A 23,085-nucleotide genomic window follows, 5' to 3' on the forward strand; every position below is an offset into this window, starting at 1 on the left:
CAAAAAGGAAAAATGGTGTTGCATAAAATTTTGTTCTTTACTAGAAAAACTCGTGATAGGTCTTAAGGTCAATGTTGAATACTAAGGGTAGTATTATTTTTATTATTTTATGGTCTTACTAGTGTTTCCCAATCTGAGTAAATAACAGAGGCCCGATGAGATAAATTCAATATTTCAAAAAGACTAATGGAAACCTGTTGGAGGCCAAAAGAATGAGGGTCGCGATCAGCTCAGTATGCCACTGGAGGCTATATGAGTAAACAGCAAACTGTTCTCATAAATGCAGAATGTTGGCAAACTGACAAACTGTGTCCGCTGTCCACAGGGGGTGCTGAGGGCAGTCATGCCTTAGGTGCAGGTGTTTCTTGTGATTAGGCACGTCTGAAGCCTGTTAGCAATAATGTGAACCTGTGATCACCCAAGCAGCTGACCAATTGTTACCTCCTCCTCCCTGCTCTTTCTACCCAATAAATATGGAAGGCTGTGGAAGCTCAAGGCCTTTGCTCACTAGAAGGAGCCCCCTGACTCCTTCTTTAAACAGATTCTTTTTTCTTAAGTTTTCATTTCTGTGTTCATCCTCTTTCGTTCAGCCCCGTAGTAACTGTTACAAGTGGCGTTCATCCTCCTTTGTTCAGTCCCATAGTGACTGTCACAAAAACCTACCTCATACGATTTGGATTTGTGTCCCTGCCCAAATCTTACATTGAATTTAATCCCCAGGGTTGGAGGAGGAGCTTGATGAGAGGTGATTGGATCTTGGGGGTAGATTTTCTCCATGCTGTTCTCATGATAGTGAGTTCTCATGACATCTGGTTATTTAAAAGTGTGTAACAACTCCCCCTTCTTTTTATTCCTCCTGCTCCAGCCATGTAGGACATGCCTGCTCCCCTTTCACCATGACTGTAAGTTTCCTGAGGCCTCCCCAGTCATGCTTTCCATATAGCCTGTGAAACTGTGAGCCAATTAAACCTCTTTATATGTTACCCAGTCTCCAGTAGTTCTTTATAGCAATGTGAGAATGGACTAACATACTACCTAAAGTAAGATTTCAAGAATGTAACTTAAAAACTATTGGTGTGTCTATTGACTATACATTTAGGGGAAAACAAAATTTCTAACTCACATGAGGCACAAAAAAATAAATTCCATAAAATCTAGAAAATCTAAAGATAAAACTCTAATTGTAGAAAATGACAATGGGAATATATTTATAATCTTTGAGGAGAAAAATGTTTTCTAAACAAGAAACAAATCAAAGAATCTACAAAAGATAAGTCTTCTTAAAACTTTGTAAAATTTTGTAAAACTCTTACATGGTAAACAACAAACCAACAAAACACCCTCACTGCAGAATAAAATGGCAGCCGGAAAAAAAAATTGTAACATATATTGTATTCGTTCGTTTTCACACTGCTGATAAAGACATACCTGAGACTGGGCAATTTACAAAAGAAAGCAATTTATTGGACTTACAGTTCCACATGGCTGGGGAGGCCTCACAGTCATGGTAGAAGGCAAGGAGGAGCAAGTCACATCTTTTGTGGATGACAGCAGGCAAAGAGAGCTTGTGCAGGGAAATTTCTCTTTTAAAATCCATCTGATCTCCTGAGACTTATTCACCATCATGAGAACAGCATGTGAAAGACCTGACCCCATGATTTCATTGCCTCCCACTGGGCCCCTCCCACAACATGTGTGAATTCAAGATGAGATTTGGGTGGGGACACAGCCAAACAATATCATATATATTGAAAAAAGGTAAATATCCTTAATATACATAGTCTTACTGCAAGTAAAAAAAAAAAATTAAAAATGGAAAAAAAGCCAAGAACAGGAAATTCATAGAAGCAGTATAAATGACTTACCAATGTATGAAAAGATGCCTCAACTTTATTAGCAATGGAAAATACAAGTAACATAAAGTATGATTTAAATATGATTTAATTTTAGTCTATTAAACTGGTAAAAACAGAAAGATTGCTAAAATACACAGTGGGTGATACCAAGAATCAAGCATTTTTTCTTAGAAGAGAATGGGAGTACACAATACCTATTTTAGCAGTACATATCGACATTGAAAATGAGCATGTCTAATCTGGTGATTCTGCAAACTTCAAAAATAGAAATATAAGAACATACGTATTGAAATAGCATTATTTGAAAGAGGGAGCTGGACACAGTGATTCATGCCTATAATCCCAGCACTTTGGGAGGCTGAGGTGGGCAGATCACTTGAGGTTAGGAGTTCAAGATCAGCCTGGCCAACGTGGTGAAACCCCATCTCTACTAAAAATACAAAAAAAAATTAGCTGGGCATGGTGGTGGACACCTGTAATCTTAGCTACTTGGGAGACTGAGGCAGGAGAATCGTTTGAACCCAGGAGATAGAGTTGCAGTGAGCCAAGATTGCACCATTGCACTCCAGCCTGGGTGACAGAGAGAGACTCTATCTCAAAAAAAAAAAAAAAAAAAAAGCAAGTAACTGGAAATATAAACAACTCTCTATCAATACAAAAATTGTTATTCAAATTATGATACATTCATGTTATGTAATACTTTTGATATGATTTGGCTGTGTCCCCACCCAAATCTCATCTTGAATTTTAACTCCCACAGTTTCCATGTGTTCTGAGAGGAACCCAGTAGGAGGGTGACTGAATTATTGGGGCAGGTCTTTCCATGCTATTCATGAGTGAATGGGTCTCACCAGATCTGATGGTTTTAAAAATGGCAGTTTCCCTGCACAAGCTCTTTCTTTGCCTGTTGCCATCCATGTAAGATGTGACTTGCTCCTCCTTGCCTTCCTCCATGACTGTGAGGCCTCCACAGCTGTGTAGAACTGTAAGTTCATTAAACCTTTTTTTCTTCTCAGTCTCAGGTATGTCTTTATCAGCAACATGAAAAGGGACTAATACAACTATGTAGCTGTTGAAAAGAATACTTTTATGTACTAACATAGACTATTGAAATAAAAATTTTCAGTACAACAGTGTGTCTAGCATGGCCTCACTTTCTAAAACTAAAATTATGTAACTATATACTAGTATAAGATTACCTCATTTAATATAGAACTTAGCACTACAACAACACAATGCATTTTGTTAATTTGGAGTTTTACAAATCAGGCATTGAAAATAATTCAAATCAAGTTAAATATGAAACACTAAGACTGAGTTTAGGTCCTTGTTAAAATTTAAAGTGCACTTCAAATTTAAGATACAGTTCCTTCGGATTTCAGTAATCTGCCTCTTCTTTATTATAAGATAAATATAAAGTGAAATGTTCATGATTTTCTCATAAACTGTCTAGATTGTTTACTGAAAATATACTTGAGCAAATATGAGACTAATAGCATAAAAACCTTCAAACTACTTTCTCATAATCACATATCTTATCTTCATCATATTACTTTCAGTTGATATTTATGCAGGGCAGAAAAACAGCTCTGCCAAAAATTCTGTGCAATAACTTTCAGTTGAGGCTTAGAACAGAACATTTGGTTTATATGAACCTACATCTCAAGATTGCTATGATTTAATTTTACCAAGTTTCTGACTGACTTCATGTACTGTCATGTTTGAGTTCAAAATGAAGGCACTGTTCCCACTTGGAGAAAAAGAAAAGAAATTTACATTTTTATCTTGTTCTAGTGTGATTATACTTCAAGTTTTCCAATAATTTGATAGAACTCAGTGAACTGCCTTTATATCAAGGTAAATATATGCTATTATAGGGAAACTAAAAGTGCAAAGGCAAAATATGTTTTAGTCATTTTCTTTTATTAGAAAAGCATCCATTTCAGACAATACTGCAACAATGCTTGGTATTGTACAGAAATGTTTCAATTGTCTGAATTTTTAAGAACCAAGATTTCCCTCTTTCTATTATATTGTCCTTTTGGTCATCTAAAATTTCTTTTTGTTCATTTATTCTACCTTATCTTTACAGATTACAAGACCATGCTTGTCAGTACTTACGAAGAGTGAGTGCCAAATATTTTTATGCCATGATGTTCCTAAATGTTAAACACAACTTTTAAAAATGGTTTCTGTTTAAATGCTATTAGGAAGACAAGAATGAAATCATTAGTGCTGTCTACGAATTAGTTTCTGTTTTCCTCCTAACATATCATAGTATTGCACTTAGCTGCCCCCTGGGAAGTTAGTAAAGCCACATTATTTATGTTAGCTGGAGAAGTGTATGCAAATGTGTGTTACTTCCAGATGGAAATTCTAACAGCCTGTGTGTGACTCACCATGCTCTGTAGCATGAGGAACAGCCACATACAATGGTGGCTGTTTTGTCACCTGAGTTCTCTGAGTGATTACGGCAGCAGAGCTCCCCTTCAGAGTGGACAGGAGCCATAAATGAGATATAAACTTTTGTGAGGTTTATGGCGCTGTAATTTGGAGGTTGTTTCTTATTACAGACATATCTAGGCTTTTCTGAATGATATACCTAAACCTGGAGGTTTGGGAAATAATCAGATTTATATCTAAATTATGACTTGCCTAGGTAAGTTGAGACACAGGTAGAAGAGTGAAGATATCACAGAAGAGTGGGTAGGGTGGGAGAGCAAAAGGTAGTAATGGAAAACAAGTTGAAATTCTTCCCATCCAGTAGCAGATAAAACGGGAGCTTAGGTTCAAGCGTTTCAAGTTTTATATGGCCCTCCTAAAAATAATCACTCTTGAAAAACATTAGTCCAACTTTATTATAAAATTACTTATTTGAAGTTTTAAGCTAGTCAAAGCACTGAAATTACATGAATTGCATACCAAAGCAAACAACAATATATACATATCACTATTTAATCTCTATACAATCCAACAAGTATGAAGAGCACAACATACATTTATTCACACAACAAAGAAAAACACGTTTCACGTTTTGTCGACTATTAAAATGTGCCAGTAACAAGTTGAAGTCCAACATTATTTACCAGGTGGTAAAATCTTTGACACCTAGATTAAGAAGTAATAAAATGTATATTCCCAGCATTTATATTCTGACCCAAAACAGTTATTTAATTTGGAGCAATGATGGTATACAGGTGAAACTAGCAAGAGTTTTAACAAAAAGTTCACTCTATATTTAACAAGTGCTCTTATTTGAGTTCTAAACTCAGAGTAGGCACGAAACAAAAGCAGATTTCTCAAGTCCAAAAGTGTGCAAAAAGGAAACATTTATCACATAACACAAATATATCTACATATGTGTATATTAACTTTCAGGTATTTTTCATTTTAACTATATAGATAATTAGAAGCAACTTTCTGCCTCTAGGAAAAAAAATTAAGCGCACATTTCTATCACCTAGTTAAACCCATCAGTAAAATGTGTGCTGTTTTGGATACACCCATAGCTAATTGTGAATCAGCATTATCTATCTTTGTATTTATAGTAATAAAAACCTATGTGTGATGATTTTGCTTTTGTCTCAGCTTTTTAGAAAAATTCACTAACACTTGTAAAAATCCTGACATGTTTAGGTTATTTGTCCAGAATAATATAATTACCCAGAAATCATGTTTAAATAGTATGTGAAGTTGCTTGGATAATGCCTTACCCAGTTCAAAAGGAAATTCAGTAACTCTGAAGATCAGTTATGAGTTTTGAAATAGAGCTGAAAACACTCAAATTGGTAAATTTATTGAAACTATTTGTACTATTTATTTTACAATTTATTTCCAGAAACCTGAACAAATATACTTCTACTTTGAACATTTATATGAAAGGTATTGGTAGATGTTCCAGTCTATTATACATTATACAGTAAATTGCCAAGCTACATGCAACACATATAACAACAGAAATAAAACTCTGAAGTCAGATGTGAACATTGTTGCATTTGTTTTCTTTAATTTTGTTTTACTCAGAAGAAAAACTTAAAACAATGAAAACATATATTTTTTTTAATTTTTGATGTCTACTTCTTGGGTTTAACATCATTTTTAAGACTAATTTGGTTACCCAAATCTATGCTCAGATAACATAGATAACCCTCCTATGATATGTACACTTCTCTCTCACTCCTCAAAGCCTTGCATGCTCATACATTCTCACACATGGTCATGTTGCAAGATCTCCCCAAGTCAGTTCACATGGCCAGGGTGACATCATGGCAATACAGCAAGAATTCTGCCATTTGTTTAGAAGCCTCAAGGAGAAGGAGCCTGGAGTCCCTAAATGAGAGTTCCTTCTCCATGCCTCTCCCCAGTCAAAATACATGGAAATATTCATGGAAGCATTGTACCTAGCATGATGAGGAAGGATGGAGAATGGTTCCTTATGTCTCTGTTCACAAGATATCAACACTCTTAAGTAACTGTATGAAATAAATTCTCCTCTGAAAGCAAATGAACCATCTGAAAGGTCTTCTGGGCTTTAAGATTTCTTGAAACAAATGAGAGCATTTATGTAATGTAATAATAGTCACTAATTGCAGCAGCTTTTTTTTAAAGCATATGTACTATAGAAATACATATCACAAACATATTCATTTGTGTATATACATACATACACTCACATATACTACAAAAATCTATAACCGTCAGTTTAAATTAAAACTGCACAAAACTTTGCAATTCTGTGTTCATTTTGCACCAAGAGGTTCTTGTCTGTAGTTCAACCTGGCAAGTATTTACCGAGCATCTACTATGTGCTCTATAAATGAGAATAACCTAAATTTGTGTTATTATTTACTGGCCTAAAAATCAGAATATCATGTGCTAATATGTTTGTGTTTCTCTTCTTTAAACTTACTGAAAAAGTGTTGCCTTTAAATCTTCAGTGCGGCTATTTGCTTAATTCCTTTTAATTTACTTATGGAAATTTACAAAAAAAATCACTAAAAGTTAACATGACTTCCAATGTAAATTACCAATCAAAAGCAGATATTTATGAGCATAATAATTTAAGTCTCATTGAATTACACAGATTTCCTAGAGAATCTGAAATCAGCCTAACAGAGAAGATTAATTTTTAAATGAATCCAAGTTAATGAAAGCAAAGAACTCTTATACAGAAATGCATTTCCCTATTATAAAGCAGGACTACCTACCCTTATTTCTGATAGACCTAGGACAATTTGAATGAGTACTGAAATTCTTTTGGTTGAATTACACAAACAAGCAAAGAAAAATTCTCAATTATTACTGGAAAATTTGGAGAGAGATTATCTCTTGATCGCCTAGTTAATCGTTATAATAATCCCCAAGTACTTGGCAAATTGCCATTCTTCCTCTCTTAGTACTGGTAGCACAGGCTTTAGAATATGCCATCTTACAAATTTAATGAACCTGCTATCAACAGAATTTTCTGATGTCTGTGTGTATATGTGTGTAAAGAAGAAACATACTAGCAGCAGATAGTCTTTGAATATTGTATATTGATTATGTTTCTTTTGTTCTCTGACACAAATAATGGCTCAAAGTAAAGCACCTTTTGCCAATATTCTTTGCACCTATCACTGACATGTAGCTTCTGTTTGTTTGCATTATCCATGGTAGAGTTTTGAAACTGCTGTAATTCTAGTTGTCCATCAGTGTGCTGAGATAGAGCCTTTGTTTCTCTAAAAATTATTTATTGCGCAATCATGCGCACAATTTTCAGAGAAAAAAATGATTATTTGAAAATCGCTAATCTGTGACATCAAAAAACACTTCCAACAACAATCGACCTTCATAATAATAAATGTAAGTAATGCCTGTTTGTCAAATATGACAAGAATGGGCCCATTCTAGATAGGATTACAAGATCAGGCAACCTGTCCGCCAGACCTGGAATATGCAAAGGTTGTTACAATAAACCGTCACGACTTCCGGGTGTCATGACCATGCATGTATTAATTAAGGCTACATAATGACGGGCAAAATAGGCCAGATCAAAAAATAAGAGTGCTTTATTTTATTGAGCCTAATTTATAAGGATTAGCTACAGAGCAGTGATCTCAAAATAACCATTTCACTATGCAGGCTGCAATAAGATGTTCTCTGGCAAATAGGCCAAATAAAGTCATTAGACCTCAACAGATGATTCACTCAAAGCATAAATAAGACAGATAAAGCTCAGAATTGCTTTCAGTGTGACTCCCATGGCATTATTTCATTGTGTCTACCTCCCATTGGCAAAAACAAGTGAAAAATGTACAATTATACTGTTTATTTGACAAATTTCAAAACCTGAATCTGACAAAAGTATTTTCAAACTACATGATAAGGTCTGAATTTTCCAGTTAGGCTACAGGTATTTAACTAACTGAAATATTGCCAAACATGTCTTAATTTTGTTCTAGCCCTACACTGACTTACTGTCCTATTAAATTAGGTGCTTGCTGATTTCTCTGCAACTGGTGACTCAGAAATAGCAGCAACCTTTAAGGAATTTTTAATGGAGCTAAGCTCCCAAATATGTAAGCTGATGACATGCACTCCACAGCATCGACTGGCAAACTTGTAGAGATTCTTAAGGACAGCCTTCCGTAGAAGAATATATACCCAAGGATCTAAGATCTGATTCCATGTTGCCATTCGGAGAGCAAAAAGTGTTGTTTCACAGGTTTCCAGAGAATGATTTCCATTTATTCCAATGTTGGCCATTGTCACCTAGAAAAGAAGAAAACAGGGAAATTAGTTGATGCAGCCTTTTTTCCAATCCTATAACTTTTTAAAACTTAACTAGCTATGCTGGATGACATTCATTTCACTTTCCACAGAGTGATGCTGTTGTGCAAAATACTGATAGAAAGAAATGAATAATAGCAGAAACACTCATGGAGACAATTGAATCATTTGAATTCGAATTGACATTAGAACTGCAAAATTGATAACTTCTATAGAAAGTCAAATATGCATAAACAGAATCACCTAAGGGAGGACAAACATTGATATCAGTAACTGACCTTCTCATACTTCTGAGAATATTAAATGCAAAGCCAACACACATCTGTTTTATTTCAATGAAGTATTTTTAAATAAATAAATTATAGATACGCTAACAAATAGTTTTACAAAATGAATTTAGACCATCTGATATTAATTTGCAAATGGTATATGACGAATGTTACTTTTAGATTTTCTGCTTGTTAACTACAAGGATACCACTCTCCTCAATTTTATATTTCTTTTTCTACATCTCTTTGCCCTAGCCTTAACTTGGCTAAAACATTCCAGAAAGTATGCAATGGAATTTTCTAAGGACTTTGAGGAAAGGAGTTTCTCTCTACACTACCATCGTGACTTAACAGTAACAATGTATTTTGTGGCTTCATGTGTCCATTTCCTGACCACCCATGATTTTGAAGAGATCATTTCATGGAATCAGTTCTATAAAATTGTCCCAGTTACATGTTAGAACTAAGCAAATCACTGGTCCCAGCTTTGACTTTCAAACAAACAGTTGTGGAACATATAAGGTGACTTTGAAAACATCTTGGATGTACAAACAAATAAGAAATAAATAAACAAAGGGTAAAACTGAAAAGTGAAATTTGGGTCAATTTGCCACCATTAAAAGATGATGTAACAAAGACCAAAACACAAGTAAAAAGAAAATCAAGATCCATTACTAGAAAGAAATGTACATCTTAATTTGACCCAATGATACCAATGGTTGAAGATCTTTATCAAAACCTTCTTTGTCTACACAATAAAGTACAAACTCCTCAGCTAACTTCTTGATGATGCATCTGAAGTCTACTTCTATATTCTCATCTCCCCTGCAAATTCCCTACGATACAACCACTGTGAAGGTCTCATCGGTCCCAGATGCACCATGCCCTTCTGAGCTTTTGTTTGTATAACTCCTTTTGTTTTGAGTTACATGGTGCACACTTCTCTGATTCTCCTCTCTCCCCTATAAACAGCAGTGTGGTCACCAGACATGGAAAGGCATGGAGTCCTCTTCTGAGGGGTCCCAGTGCCCAGGTTTCTCCCCAGAACAGTAGGGCACTGCCCAAGCACTCATCATTACTCTCTCCCCACCTTTAACGCCCAACCCCAGCCTTGGAAAGGGGTTACTCCACAGCCTGACTTGGAAGAAGCACTAATTATTTAGCCACCAATAAATGTGGGGAAAGTATTTCTGTAAAAGAAATATCATTTATCATTAGTATATTAGTAATAACAAATACATTCATAATATTGATAATTCAGGACCACCTAAGTATCCAACAGAAGATAAATTACAGTACTTTCACATAATTGATATTTAGGCAGACTTTAATGTTTGTGATTGGGTGTTAACTTTTTAAAAAGCAAACTGCCAAACTGTATTGATTATATGGTTCCATTTTTGAAAAAAACTCAAATATGTAATTTTGTGCACGGATAAAAGCCTAGCGTATATGTCATTGTTTTCATTGGTTAACCCTAGACAGCAGAACTACAGAAACTTTTGATTTCCTCGTTTTGTTTGTCTCAAATTCACTAATTTTCTACATAGATCATGCATTACTTTTATAAATCATGTTTTTTCCTAAGAAATGTGTGGAAATATACTATTTTACTAAAGAATCAAAACTGATGTGGATTATTTGTGTACATCTCTGTGGATGTGAGTAGAGCAGCACTGAAGTTACCACAGAATCTCCGGAAAACTGAAGCCCTGATAAGACTGGCAAGGGGCATGAGGGAACCGGGGTCAGAACGAGGATGTCTGAAAGCTGGTTCGACAAAAGCAGTCGGAAGCCATTTTCTCTGGTCTCTGGCAACAGCCTCCTGACAAGCCTTGAGAACATTATTATCTGTCTAGCCCACCTGCACTTGTATTCCAGACACTTATGTACAGAGTCTCATCATACACACAGCCTTTCATAGAGTTTCCAAGAGCTACCCAGTACATGGAACTAAAGGAATATGGGTTATTTTCTAAAATATCTTCCTGCAAACCTTGGCACATTACAGTTGTGTATCTTTGTTAATGATTAGAGTTCTGAGAAGTACACAGGACAAAGTATTTGAATTTTCTATGAAAAAATTAATCAATTCCCCTGATAACTGTAAAACACTGGACACTAACATAAGAGAAATAATGAGGTCAAAGAAGCATGGAGGAAGGAGAGTATATGTTTATTGCCAGGTTGCAAAGAACAAAATAGTTGGTAATACAATGGATCTCCATTCATTTGGGCCACCTAAAACAATTCTATCAACTTTTAAGGTCACCAAAGTTAATGAATATGCCAGGCTACTTTACTCATAGATAATAGAGCCCATGTTTGCTAAGGTTTTATTCTGGATGTTATCCCATCATCTCTCCCCCATGTCTGTACATGTGTTGGCCAGAGTCAGGCTCTGTGGCTGTTTACTATTCAAAGCAATGGTAAATTTGATAATTATGCTTCCATTCCTCTGCATATTTATAAATGTAAATCAATTCAGCAGCAAGTAGTTTTGAGTGTCTACTGTATCTAGGCATTGTGCTAGATGGCACTACCACCAAGACCCAAGTTAATGTGAGTAAAACAGAAATGTAACTGAGGGGATTCTGGGAACAGAAGGAAACAAAATGGTCTCCATTTATTATGCACATAGAGGACTGTCTACATCACCTCTCATGTGAAGACAGAATCACAAATCTTACAGGCTGCAGGAAAATGTTATCTAGTCCAGACTTCTATACAAAGCAGAAATTACTTAGGGATGTCATTAAGTATGTGAGAAGAAAGTATCAGCACTATTCAGGAAAAAATCTTTTCCATTTGAGCTGTATGAGTTGTAGAATGTTTTGTGTTACCAGGAACTAAAATTTACTCAACATATTTTAATCTTGTTTTCTAGAGCATCATGGGATAATCAGTCCATTTACTAAATGTCAGCCTTTCACATATCTTAAAATAATACTAGTCTTACATTTCTTCAACTGCTTTTCATGCAAAATGGTTTGCAAACCCCTACCTCTTATACTCTAGTTTCTCAATCTTTCTTTAAGAAAATACACTGGACAGAAATAAATTAACTCTATATATGGTCCAATAACTACAAAGCTCAATGGAGCATCATTTCCTTTTGGACAAACTACTCCTATCTGTGCCTCCAGGACTACATTAGCTACTTTCTCCCTTGCATATTCCCTTGTGAATTGATCCTAGTTCATAGTATATTACAGGAAATACTCTCTTACTTAATAATTTTACTCAGTGAATATGTAGAGTAAGACAAGCTTCAATTTTCCCTGCTTATTTTTCAAATTATTCAAATACTTAGAAAATGTGAATATGGATATATAAACATTTGTATATACATATATGGAGTTACAGTGACATATCTGTGACTTGATATTAATGAATTTAGCAGCTAGGCATGGTGGCACCTGCCTGTAGTCCCAGCTACTCAGGAGGCTGAGGCACGAGAATCTCTTGAACCTGAGAGGCAGAGGTTGCAGTGAGCAGAGATCACACCACTGCACTCCAGCCTGGGTAACAGAGTGAGACTCTGTAAACTTCCAATTCTGGAGCCTCAGGTGTCACATATGAGCCAGCACCCATGTATAAGTTGTTTGATCCGCTTTCATGTTGCCTCTCAACCCACACCTTGTTTTTCTGTCCTTTCTCATTGAGTGTCTTATCGCTTTAAAAGCAAACATAGTATTACAGACTCCTAAGTGGTTTTCTAGTCTCTATTTATTTGTTCTTCTTCTTTCATTTTGTTTACTCCAGTTACAGAATATTTCGCAAAAGCCAAAAACATGCCATTTTTCCTGCCCGTCCCTCACTAAAAATTACCTATCTAAATCCTCCTATCCTTCCTGTCCCATCTTCTGCAGAAAACCTTTCTCGATCTCTCTGTAGCTGAGTAATCTCTCATTCTATGCAGCCGTTGTGTGTGACACCACTCCCTTAACATTGATAAACATAGTATCAGTATAATATGTAGAACATATTGAAATGAGATAATGTCAGTATGTGTATAATAGTCCCTCGTGTCTTGAGGGTAGGAACTATGTCTTTAACTTTCTCAAATCCTTCTCCTCTGCTTTGTACAACATCTTTTAGGAAGAGACTCCTACAGTTGAATTGGGGAAGACAAGAAAAAACAGGCAATTACAAGTACAGGAGTTAGGAGGGTTACACAAAAAGCAGGCCAGGCAACCTCAGGTCAAAAGAGTCAAGTTGGATTTAAGGTTAAAAAAAAAAAAACAGTATAAGGAAAGAAAACTTATATGAACTTTTGTTTCAGGGAATTCCTCAGATTCTCTGTAACCTTTAACTTCTAGTCTGCACAGAAGTTTCTATTTACTCAAGATAAGAAATCCTAGTAAAGTTAAAGTGAGTTTTAACTTGTTTAATTGTTATGGTGATAAACGTTACATCTCCCCATAAGCCTTTGCTGTTCTTAAGGAAGGGCCACAATTGAAGATCACTGGGGCAGGCGAAGAGAAGGAGGCAGGGGTGCAGAGACTCCTACCTGAGCCAGATCCCAGAAGGGTTTGGGAACTGGGATGGAGGTGGTGGGATTCAAGGTGCTACAACAGAGACATCTCTGTCTTAGAGGACTTGCTCTTGTTTAAAGAAACTCTGCCATCCCTGCATCCTCTGTATAATAGGTTGTTAGTTCAATCTTTTTAAATCAAACTTACTGACTAATCAATTAATTTGATTCAACTTTAAAGCTTTGACCAACCTACTGCTGGCCATCAAATATACCTGTCAGTGTCTCAAACCTCCAGCCACAGGGGTGGTGCAAGAAGACCAGGTTCACTGGCGTGGCTTAGGCACAACAGGGATCATGGAATTTCTTTACCCCAGTGTGTCTTCAAGGAAGGAGGAAAGGGAAGGAGAAAGTCGTGTTAACACTTTATAAATATGAACCCATTTCATCCTCCTAAAACCCCCAGAGGTGGTTGCTGTGTTTCTGATATTGCCAAAAAGAAAGCCAAGTCCCAGACACATTAACTTGCCCAAGTTCACACTGCTGGTAAGTGGCAAAGGCAAAATTTCAGCCCAAGTCTATCTGGATTCCAAGTCTGTCTTCCACTACACCATTCCCAGTAATGAGGCCAGTGGTGCTACGTTTTATTTACGAATAAGATGATTTAAAAAACTAACATTTATGACTTAGTATGTTTCAGGCACTGTTTTAATATTTTACATCTATTGTCTCATTTAATCCTGCTAACACCTCTGAGAGATGAAGCTGAGGTACAGAGAGGTTAACTTGCCCTAGGTCAGGCCTAACAAAAATGTGGTGGAGTCAAGATTTGAATAGTTGGAGATGATGACTAAGGATTTGTGTGTGAGCCTCCGTGGCACTAGGAGAGCTCATTTTTAATTCTCTATGATTCTAGTTCCATCTGCGTATGTCTAGTTGTCTTTCAAGCTGATTCTAGCACTCTCTCATCCAATATTTCTATGATTATATTTTTACTAGCATCTCTTTAAAAAATTAGGATCTGGTGCTAATAAATGTTTTGCTCCAAATCTCCTGTGCCCGTAACAACAGATATAACCAATAGGAAAATCAAATGAGTAAACACCATGTAACCAAGGTGTCCTTCAGAAGGATGGATGTCAAAACAATGAATGTGCGAGGACAGCTATCTGTCCCACAATGAAAAGGTAATTGTAAAAAAGTATCACTAATAGATTCACTAATAGTGATAGATGGAATAAAACAATGCTCAGTGCCTTTTATCTTCCTACTTCTTATCTGTCCCATGATGAATGGCATGATTTTCATTTCAGTAGTTCTTTTTCTCTCATTCTTTAGACCAGCAGTCCCCAACCTTTTTGGCACCAGAGACCAGTTTCGTAGAAGACAATTTTTCCTTGGAGGTGGAGATGGTTTTGGGATGAAACTGTTCCACCTCAGATCATCAGGCATTAGATTCTCATAGGGAGTGTGCAATCTAAACCCCTCCCATGTGCTCACAATAGGGTTTGTGCTCCTATGAGAATCTAATGCCACCACTGATCTGACAGGAGGCAGAGCTCAGGTGGTAATGTTTGCTCACCTGCCACTCACCTCCTACTGTGCGGCCCATTTTCTAAAAGGCCTGGGCCTGGGGACTGGGGACCCCTGCTTTAGACTAATATTCAGATGTCCTTTTGGACCTTATTTTTACTTTTTTAATCCAAACTTTTGTATTCACCCAAGAGTTATCCTTATTTTATCATTTCTATTCCTTGGCAGTGGTGGAAGTTAAAAACTCAGTAGGTAAATCCAAAGTCTTAGAAGGAGAAAACACATCTATGAAATCTTATATTTGTATGTATGTCTTGCTTTGGCACAAAAGGAATTTGAGGCATTTTACTTCATGCTTGTAATATCATCATAAACTCTAGCTCATTCCAGATATGATAACCTACATCAAACATATAGTTACAGTAAGAAAATATCAGTTATGCTCCAAATATTGGTAATAATAGATGCATAAGGTATTTTCATCCTAATAAAAAATGTTTATTATAACTGAAGTAATTATTAGCATCTCATTTATGAATTAAAGAAAAAGCTAGTCCAGTAGTTAGTTGTAATATTGGAGGTACAATGATTCAGGAATAAAAGACTACTTTATTTGACTGCTGGCAACGTTGTTTTATAGCAAAAGCAGACTGTACCAGTTAGGTGTTTCAGTAAACCATCCCTCCTATAACACATTATGTTTTTTCCAGCAAGAAATTTCCAACTGGCCCATTTAGTTTATTGTTACAGTAGTTTGGAAAGATTTTCCAAAGCATTCTCAAAGTTGTAGTACAATAATTAATTATTTAATGAGAATGTTTTTTCTCATCTATCTACTTATTGAAATGTGTATAGGCTTTTTGTCCCTGGGCATCTATCTATTATTGAAATGTGTGTGTTGGTTCGCTGTACCTCAGTCTCTATCTGCGTATTGAAACTGTGTGTATTAGTTCACGGTCTCAGCATCCAACTACTTATTGAAATGTATGTGTTGGTCTTCTGTGCCTTGGCATCTACTTATTTATTGAAGTTTGTGTGTGTTGCTTACTGTGCCTGGACATCTAACTATGTATAAAATGCGTTTGTTGCTTCACTTTTTGGGGATCTAGCTCTTTACTGAAATGTATGTGCTTGTTCCCTGTGCCTCGGCATCTACCTATTTTATTTGATAGAAATTTTTAATGAGAAGAGTGTCCTTTCAAAAATAAAAGATACCCATACATTTTAAAGAAAATCAGTCTTTGAAAAAGCCAATCTAAACCTGTAGACCAAATGCAAAGATACTAAAAGACCAATAAATTAAGGCACATGGAACACACAGAAAAGAGTTGAGCCAGAATTAATAAAAAATGTCATTAAAATTAGTTCAGTGTAATGCTGGTATTTGAGTCAATCTGGTTGTTTGGTCATGAGGATAAGACAATTTGAGTGTTGTGCTTTTTTCTTCAGCATACCAAAGCAGCAAATTGAAATTTATCTTTCTTCATTATAAGTCAATGTATACCCAAGCATTCTCTAGGTAATAGCCTATGGCTTAAATCTCTGATCATACTCTCTCCCATGTGATTTTCAGCTCTTTGAATATATTTCCTATCTCATGGCCTAAAATATTAGCCACAAAGTTCAGTGCCAATCTCTCTCCTCTACAAAATAATCTGGTGTAATGGTTATACCCCACATAATTTTCTCCTGACAATTTTCTGTGTATTACTAACCCTTCTACTGTTTCGGAAGCATATGCCATGACTCCATTAAACCGTCAACTCCATCAAGAAAAAGATTTTGTCTTCTGGACACCCTTATTCCCAGTGCCATGCTCAATACTTGGTACATGCTGGTATTCCGTAAATATCAAGTGAAGGAATTAATTAATGAGAAGAAATGTTAGAATCCATAGAGGTCACAAACTATGACTCTTCTTTTCCTATGTGTTGGGCACTTAGTGGGTGTCTATTTGTTAACTGGCATACAACCTTCTCTGTAATGCACAAAACTATACCAATTGCTTCAGCAGCCTCATCATCATCATAAATGAATAACCAGCTTTCACCAAGTTCTTGATACTGTTATGTTCAACATGCAATAGAAGACAGATTCAATGTGTTGTAAGATTTGGGAAGAGAGGGAGTCTTTTTTTCTCTCTCTTTTTTTTAGCATAAGTATGTCACTAATGTATCTCATTGACATAATTTGGGTGATACAATTACAATTACATTTTTATACTTCATTAATCATTACTTCCCTAAGATCTCAGAAGGCAGTTGTTTACTAGTATATTTGCATAATACTGATAATCAAAAAAGTGCAGTAAGTCCTTTTGTTTAAGATACAGTCAAGAGAGGCCATCAATCATTGTCTAAAATTCAAACAATTTTACTACTATATGAAAACTGGCTGTCTTTATGCCATTTAAACTTTTAAATGAAGATTTGCATTACTTTTTTAAATCACAAAAATCCAACTTTTAAATAAAAAAAAAAAAGTCACAATGCAGTATACAGCCATTAGGTTGAGCTGACATTCTTTCTGAAAAAAAGTACCAATCTCCAGATTTCTACAATCTTTTAAGAAGCATTTTATCTTACCTAAAAATTCATAGTCAGTAGTATGTATTACATTTGCTGTCATTGTAACTGAAGTCTATGTCTTGTGGTAATGTATACAAATAAAACCTTGAGAATTTATCAACGTGATCCACTAGAGAGAAAATTTCAACCTGCTGACTATCATCTGTCCTTAACAAAGCTACAAGGCCCTTCAAGACATGCCTTCTGTAAAACAGATTGCATCCTCCATCTATTTTATGGACAAGTCACAGTTAATTCTACAATCAGCACAGTTGTGGTCTATCCCTTTTAATGAGCGACTGTAGCCCATCTTTGAAATGGCTCCTTGACTCACTATTGGGCCCAAACCTTTGCTACATCAGGGCACCTCATTCACAATACAAGTCAGTGTCTGTCTTGAGTATTTCCTTGTCATGCTACTGACTGAGGATTGCTTACTGTCTCACTTGTCACTTGCCAAACAATGATATACATGGTGACTCTATTCTTTTTATTTGTTCATTCTTCAGAGCTATATTATAAAAAGCATACAAAAATGTTATTGTCTTGGCTTCATTCCAATAAAATCACTGGTGTTCTCGTCCTGCCCTCCATGTTCAGGAAGATCTAGGAGAAAATGTTAGAAGCCCTGGATGTCAGTGGCTATGGTGTTAAAACTGCATAGGTTCTCTCTACTCTGCCAATTTATACCTCACATTTCAACCATTCCCTGCTGACGAATGACACCAAACATACAGCAAAAGAGCACTAGAAAATGCTTAGCAGAATCCAGTGATCTCATTTAACACTATCTCTAGAAATGCATCAAATCTCAGCTCTCAGTGTGTTGAACTTGATGCCACAGCAATCCCATACTCCACAGCCTTTCATAAAGAAAGCATTATCTTCAGTTTTCTGCTGCTGAATAGGAGACCACTCTAAAATAAAGATCTAGCAATAGTTTTTTAGTCCCAGTGAATAACATAAATTGTGTATAATTCTTGCAGTGTTGGGCAGGACCTTTCTTTCACTTGTTTGTTTTTGTTTTTAAAGGCATGCTGTAAATCTAGTACAAACAAGTCTCAGCAATCAACCAAAATCAACTGTGTTTCCTTGGTATGATCGTTATGTAAAGAATTATTAATATAAGAATATGCTAATTCCAGAAGACTACTTCCAATTGGAATAGTTTCTAAGATTTTAAAACAAACAAAATATTCTGATACTACTTTTAAGCCTTAGTGGGTAATAAAGAGTTTGACTAGTCATTGTCTCTGCTTCCTGGAAGGGAGTCTCTAAGCCCTTGGAATTTCCTTAATGATAAGAGTGTCTTTATTAGTTCTGGTGGACACCTTGGACCATGTCTTAATTTCTGTTAATGAGGTGACTCATTGTGGAACCCTAAAGAATTTCAGGATGGGGATTGGCCATACTTGAAAGACCAACCATGTGATTAGAGGGTCAGGTCTTTGAACCACATAATATCAGTCTCTAGAAGTCTGTCTTCTAGAGACTGAATGCAGTCACATGATCAATTATTCAATCAATTATGTCTACAGACTGAAACCTAATTAAAAACCCTGGATACCCACAATTCAGATGATCTTCCGTGGTTGATGATACCCATTAATACAGTAGGAGGTGTATTAATCCTAAGGACATGGAAGCTCAGTGTTTGGGACCCTCCCAGACCTCGCCATAGGGGTCTCTTCTTTTGACTGGTCCTAATTTGTATCCTCTATAATAAAATTGTAAGTATGGTACTTTCCTGAGTTCTACAAGTCGTTCGAGTGAATCACCAAATGCAAGAGGATAGTGGGAAAACTGAATTTGTAGCCAGTTTGTCAGAAGTGCAGGTGGTTGGGAATCTCCCAGGCTTGCAGATGGTATCTGAAGTCAGGGCAGTGTTGTGGGGGACTCGGCTGTATATCTATGAAATTTGAACTAAGCCCATGTAGTTAGTGTCAGAATTGCACTGCTGGTTCCTTCTTACATCTTTGAGCATGGCGGTATGACAGAGGTTAAGTAAGGCTGGAAGTATTACAATAGTCTTGGGCTGCTTCAGTTTAGGCTTCCTGATACTCATCTGGCATGTTGGAATTGGGGATGGGGTAACAATATTCATACCATTAAGAAGCAGTTGGATGATTTATGTGAACTTTAATTAAGCCAAGGTGGTTATCTTAGGTCAAATATATTAACAGTAAAAAAAAAAAAAATCTTGCATTTGTCCAAAGTGTAGAGCTTTAGATGAAGTTATTCCACATTTCCCTCTGATTGGTATAAGACAAATATTTTATTAGAGAAAGATATAAAAGGTTAGAACTGGAAAGAATCTAAAAATTGTGAAAATTGTGTAGTCTAATTTGTTCATTTCACAGGAGAAAAAATAACCAAGGCAAGAGGGATAGGTGATTTGCCCAAGATAATAGCCATTCAGTATCAGAGCTGGGACTACGGCAGATCAATAACATCTAAAATTACACTGTGATTCTCAAGCTGCTTTAGTTAGGACATTGTTCACTAGCTAAGGTAGATAAATTCTGATCAGGTTGTATTGCCAGTGAGAAAGAAAGCATGCAGGATGTAATCAAATGTCTTGCCTTTCTTTTATTGGTCATTCAAATAGAAATTTTAATGTCTTTTTACCTTTTTTGCTGACTTACATAACTGAACAGTTGGCCTATGCAAATATTCATTCCAGAAGCATTTATAAGGCATCTATTATAAATCAAATCTAGATATTTGGTTCTGAAGTCACTTCAAGAACTAATAAACGTCCAGTAATCCTCTAGATGTATTTATCCTCTTCCTCATTTTGTTGATACCAAATGGATTACTCTTGTTCCAGTGCATTGTGAAGCCAACCGACTCATCAAGCCCTATGCGTGTGCAGTTGTTGAGTATGGTGTGGAAGGGACGGGGTTTTAAAGAGGAAGGATGCATACCGCGATGGAGACAGGTTCACACCCTTGAACAAGTGCCCTCATCATGTGATGTCATTATTTTCTAGTGAGCTAATGGATATACTCAATAGGAGCAACTACACCAGCTGCCCAAAAGGCACCATTAAGATTAAGCAATCCACACATTGTTGTATTATGTAAGTTGCACTAGATCTTTGTATTCCAAAGGAGTTGCTGAAATTTCACTTTTTTATTTTCAGAAATCTAGTACTGAGATATTTGCTGGATTAGATGCTAGATATATAGTTCCCAAAAGTTAGGAATGTATCATTCAACATTTAAATTAAGCAATCACCAGAGTACTTGAAAAACCCTTTGGGTCTCTTCTTTAAACAATGAAATGCAGACAGACCCCACCTAACAAACTTTTAAAACATCACTCATTTACAAGTTATCATTTAAACCACAGAATATGGTTCACCACAATAATGTGGCATCTCTTTATTATATAAACTAGTTTAAAATATTGTATAAAAATTAAATAAAAATTCTGTTGCAGTGTTAGTAATCCTTACCAAAACCTTTGTCATATCTGAGAGCTACGTGTAGATCCTATCCACCCTACCTGTGCCAGACTCCCTATTTCCTGGTTAGTCCAAAAGTATTTATACATGTTTTTCACATTCTCCTTTCCCATAAAACTTATTCTTCAGCTCAGACTTCTTTTCATGACCACTTCCCCCATGAGTTTTGACTTGAATTAGTTCTCCTTTTTCTTCCACTGTCTCAAGGTCCTGACTACCTATGACTCAGTCTCTAAAGATATTATTCTATAATATAAAAAGTGTCATTAAAAGTAAATGATATTTCTTGGACTAAGAGGAAGGGAATGTGCAGATTAGTTCAATCTTTCTATAGAGCAATTTGGGCAATTTGGAAAAATATATCACAAGCCTTGTAAGCCAGTTCTCCTTAAATCAATTCCATGTCTATGAATTCATTCTAAGGAATCAAATAAAAATAGTGTACAACAACCTACAAGTTGTTCATCTCAGTGTAGTTTATAAAATGAAAAAAATATGTAAGCAATCTCCAACAAGCAGGGATTTATAAAAAGAGATTACATTATAACTACACAATGAAATACTTTGCAGTCATTAAAATGATGTCACCTAGGAATGCTTGAATATAAGGGAAAATGATTATAATGTAGTTAAGAAAATAAAGATTACAAAGTAATAGTGTTTTAGTTTGGTTAACATAGTAATAATTACACAGCTAAGACTTACTGCATAATTCGTATATACTTTCTGAGATAGGTACCACTAATATTCCCATTTCAATGATAAGGAAAAGGAGATAAAAGGAAGTTAATTAACCTGAGTAAGGCCAAACAGATAGTAAAGATAAATTGGGTTCACAAAGCCAAACCAATTTTTTTAGAAAAAGTAGATTTGCAGGGGTGTCCACAGGAGAGAATAGTCACGAGTTCTTAGTTTCTGTTTCTTGTTGGGCCAGTAAAGCCCCTTCCTCATCCCCCTTTTCTGCTTATCACTAGAGAGAGAAGCTAAAAACCATGGCTTCAGGCTGCTGAAAGCCTAAAACAAAACAAAATAGAACAACAATAACAAAATTAGTCTGGTTGGGCAAGCTTGATAGAGCCTCTCTAATACATGTGCATATGCTTTGAGAAAGGAGTAGAAGAATATGAACAAAAATATAACAGTACATAACAAAAGTTGGGTATGTACTTGTGTTAGGCAGAATTTCAAAAATGACCCCCTTAATATGCCCAACCTAGTCTCTGGAACCTGTGAATATAATGAGATATGATTCCCATGATTGTGTTATATTATATGGCATGGCTGACCTTAAGATAGTGAGTAAGTGGGCCTAATTTAATCACATGAGTCCCTTTAAAGGCAGAGAACTTTTTCTAGCTGGTAGCAAGAGAAGCCAGAGAGATTCCCAGTGGAAGAAGAATTCCTTGCATATTTTCTGGTTTGTGCATAGAGGGGCCACAGAAGAAGGAATGCAAGCTGACTCTAGGAGCAGAAGACAGCCCCAACCTGAGGGCCAGTCAGGAAACAAGGACCTCAGATCTACAGTCACAAGGAAATGGATTCTGCCTGAATGAACTCTGAAAATGATTCTTCCCCCAAGCCTCTAGGTAACAACCCAACACTGCTCCTGCCTTCATCTCAGGCACTTGTTGAGACCCTGAGCAGAGAACTCAGTTGAATGCACCCAGACTTCTGACCTACAGAACTGTGAGATAAGATGAGCACTGTTTCACGCTGCCGAGTTACAGGACTCTGTTATGCAGTGATAGAAAACTAATACAGTACTTATGAGTGATTTAAAGTTAGGAAACAGTGAAATTTCTATACAGTAGATCAAAAACCTACAACAACCATTACACTTAATGGAGAAAGTATAGATGCACTTTAAAATCTGGAACAAGACAAGGGTGCCCACTATTACTACTACTATTTAACATAGTATTGACAATGCTATAAGAAACAAAAAATGAAGTATAAGAATCAGGAGAAAAGAGATAAACTTCTGTTACCTAAAAAAATGATTAGACTCAATAAACAATTGAAACCAATGAGTTCAACCTGTTGCTGAATATATAACCAACTTAGAAAACTCAAAATCACTTCTCTACGCTAACAATACCAACTATAGAATAAAATAAAACAATTATTTCTGTATTTTTCAAATTTT

General features: G+C 36.0%; 1 protein-coding gene across 2 annotated transcripts in view; it reads right to left on the minus strand.

Moving 5' to 3' along the window:
* Positions 1 to 4,695: 4,695 nt before the first annotated feature.
* The window catches only part of PTGFR (prostaglandin F receptor), a 47,403-nt gene continuing 29,013 nt past the window's right edge, over positions 4,696 to 23,085 (minus strand). For both annotated transcript variants that reach the window (XM_007978201.3, XM_073007191.1), the window contains exon 3: positions 4,696 to 8,606. In XM_007978201.3, the coding sequence (XP_007976392.1) occupies positions 8,325 to 8,606 (282 nt within the window). In that variant the 3' untranslated portion in view covers positions 4,696 to 8,324. The remainder of the gene's footprint in view (positions 8,607 to 23,085) is intronic.

Source organism: Chlorocebus sabaeus, chromosome 20 (genome assembly GCF_047675955.1).
Source record: "Chlorocebus sabaeus isolate Y175 chromosome 20, mChlSab1.0.hap1, whole genome shotgun sequence".
In the NCBI taxonomy this organism is placed as follows: Eukaryota; Metazoa; Chordata; class Mammalia; order Primates; family Cercopithecidae; genus Chlorocebus; species Chlorocebus sabaeus.